The following is a 2,304-nucleotide window of genomic DNA, read 5'->3' as shown; positions in this document are numbered from 1 at the left end:
CGGCGTCCTCTTTTACAACAAGGCGCCGACGGGCGAGAACGATCCGAGAAGCATGCACGGCGGGTGCCCGCCGCAGGACGGCGACATCAAGTGGGGAAGGTATTACACTCAGCACTTGTACGGGGCATATACTCCACTTTATGGTGTAGCAACGTCTTCATGTGGAACGTCGAGGCTGCGTATGGCAACAAGAAATGGCGCTTTTGGTAGAAGCCATCGCCTTCCTCGCACCCAAAATACATCAATGTATCAAGAGACACCGTTTTCACGACTTTAGTATGCGAACCTCGCCGTTAATGATCCGTCAGTCTTTAGCAGTGGCGTGCTATCTCATCGATGGCAGGCTTTCTACCACATATAAAGTGTGGTAAATAGAAAGGAATTTAGCTTTTATTTGGACATCGAAGCGGACGATAACACACGGGGAACTCGGTGTGTTCTGAAGACGTTCCCTGCACGATCGCTAAATGTTAGTCACTGGTTTCTGTTTCCCACTCATGCTGGCAGCGAAATCTATTCAAGGAGTGGTGGCTTCATGACAGAAAGGACGTGTGCTTGCCCTTATCAAATAACACCGCGCACGTGTGCGTGTGCCCTTGCTACCTCGAAAAGGCCTTATCGGGAAGGCCTTTTTGAGAGTCATGACAGTGTGTCACTGCACCGAAAATGGAGGTCAGCACCTGTGTATCTGCTGTAGCAACAGGTGTGTGTGTATTCGCGACTTTGATGGTCTTCTCAGTCAAACTCTAAGCTTACTCTCCAGCGCAGACTCTCCAGCACGATTTGTTCGGAGTGCGATGTGGTTCTGTATCCGGAATCTCCGGATACGAGCCGTCCAATTCCAATCGCAACCAGGCATGCGGACGCTGAAGTGCCCGTGCAAGGCGCGCAAGTGCGACGAGTGCAAGGGCTGCGTTAAGTGCCAGTGCCACTGCCATGGGCCGCCACCGCGCCTGCCTGCCGAGAAGCGGCCCACGAAGGTCAAGAAGCCGCCCAAGGTCAAGACGCCACGCACCAGCAACGGCGACGACCCGGCGCCCAAGCGGCGCCAGTTGACCATGGACGAGCTCATGCAGCCGCGGCGACGGTCATCGAGCGGCGAGAAAAAGGCCGCTGAAGATGGCGTGGACACGCTCGAGGATGCTGCGGACGACGCCAACGACATACAGCCGCGCCGATCGTCCCGGTCGCAGAGCGTCGTGGAGCAAGGAGACGAGCCAGACATACCAGCCGTCGCAACGGACGAGACTACTGCCGCGGATGATGGAGACGCAAACGTAGTGGATGACGGTGGCGAAAGCACCGCTGTTGAACCGGTGCCCGAAGAACCCTTGGTCGTGCCCGAACCGATGAGCCTCGAGGACCAGCTGCAAGCGCTCATGGACCGCAGAGAGACCGAGGTGAGCGAGCTCGCGGCGCTCGAGCGGCAAATCTTCGAGCTCGAAGGCGCGTACTTGCGGCGCAACCAGCACGCTGGCAACATTGCGAAGGGCTGGGCGCCGGCCAAGACCTTTATCGCCGAGGTCATGAAGGACCAGCTCATGGAGCTCGAGCTCTCGGGCGAGAATCCGCCCGACATGACGCGGGCCGAAGAAGACGCCGTGAGCCAGCAGCGCATCTTTTCGTTTTCGTCCACGTCGTCGCCAGCAGAGCTCTTAGCGCAGCAGTGGGTCGAGCACAAGTCTTCGGACGAGCTCTTGGCCTTGCGCCTCGCATCGGCGCCCGTCAGCCGAGCGCTGCGCAAGCGGGAGCTCACAGTCGACACGACCGAGAGCCACCCGTCGCCGCGTATGCTCGACGAAGGCTCTTCGTCGTCGGCCAAGCCCCGATCCAAGTCGAAGCGAAAGCGATAACTGTATCGCCCCAGATATCAATACACCTTCATCCAAACCTACCCCGTGTCAACTATCCATCACATGTATAATATCTCTCTGGAGCAACCTCTTCCCTTTCTATGGGGCTCCAGCGAGGGCTCAATGCGCCGAGCGTTGTCTCGCCGGCATGCAAGACCAAGTTGCGTCGCCATCTCCCGATGCATCCTCCCATCGTCTCATCCTCTCATTCGAAGCGCAGTTTAAATCCAGGTCGGGCCGTGCTTTCGACATTGATACGGAAGGCTTTATATATAGTAGAGGCTTATCGTCGTAGATGCGATTAGCACGAGTAAAACATGACGCCTTCGAGGATCGCAATGACCGTCGTGAGGAGCTTGAGCGTGCCAAAGGTCGAGAGGCCGAAGAACGAGTTAAAGTACGCAATCCACGTAAAGATCGACCACACCGTCGACGGAATGAAGGCCCAGAT

General features: G+C 56.9%; 3 protein-coding genes across 3 annotated transcripts; 2 read left to right on the top strand and 1 right to left on the bottom strand.

Moving 5' to 3' along the window:
* Positions 1-66: 66 nt before the first annotated feature.
* On the top strand, positions 67-371 carry SPRG_22024 (hypothetical protein; the record flags this gene model as incomplete). Its single annotated transcript, XM_012357861.1, has 2 exons — positions 67-99; positions 150-371. Coding segments are annotated over 2 exons (255 nt in total), but the record flags the coding sequence as incomplete, so codon positions are not given.
* A 486-nt stretch (positions 372-857) lies between these two features.
* On the top strand, positions 858-1,853 carry SPRG_18423 (hypothetical protein; the record flags this gene model as incomplete). Its single annotated transcript, XM_012357860.1, has 1 exon — positions 858-1,853. The coding sequence occupies one exon, from the start codon at positions 858-860 to the stop codon at positions 1,851-1,853; it is 996 nt and encodes a 331-aa protein (XP_012213250.1).
* A 301-nt stretch (positions 1,854-2,154) lies between these two features.
* SPRG_18422 (hypothetical protein) lies at positions 2,155-2,304 on the bottom strand (the record flags this gene model as incomplete). The annotated part of the gene is made up of 1 exon (XM_012357859.1): positions 2,155-2,304. A coding segment is annotated over one exon (150 nt), but the record flags the coding sequence as incomplete, so codon positions are not given.

Source organism: Saprolegnia parasitica, assembly GCF_000151545.1.
Source record: "Saprolegnia parasitica CBS 223.65 unplaced genomic scaffold supercont2.1187, whole genome shotgun sequence".
In the NCBI taxonomy this organism is placed as follows: domain Eukaryota; phylum Oomycota; class Saprolegniomycetes; order Saprolegniales; family Saprolegniaceae; genus Saprolegnia; species Saprolegnia parasitica.
Note: the sequence above shows the minus strand (reverse complement) of the source record. Positions and strands in the feature narration are given on the sequence as shown.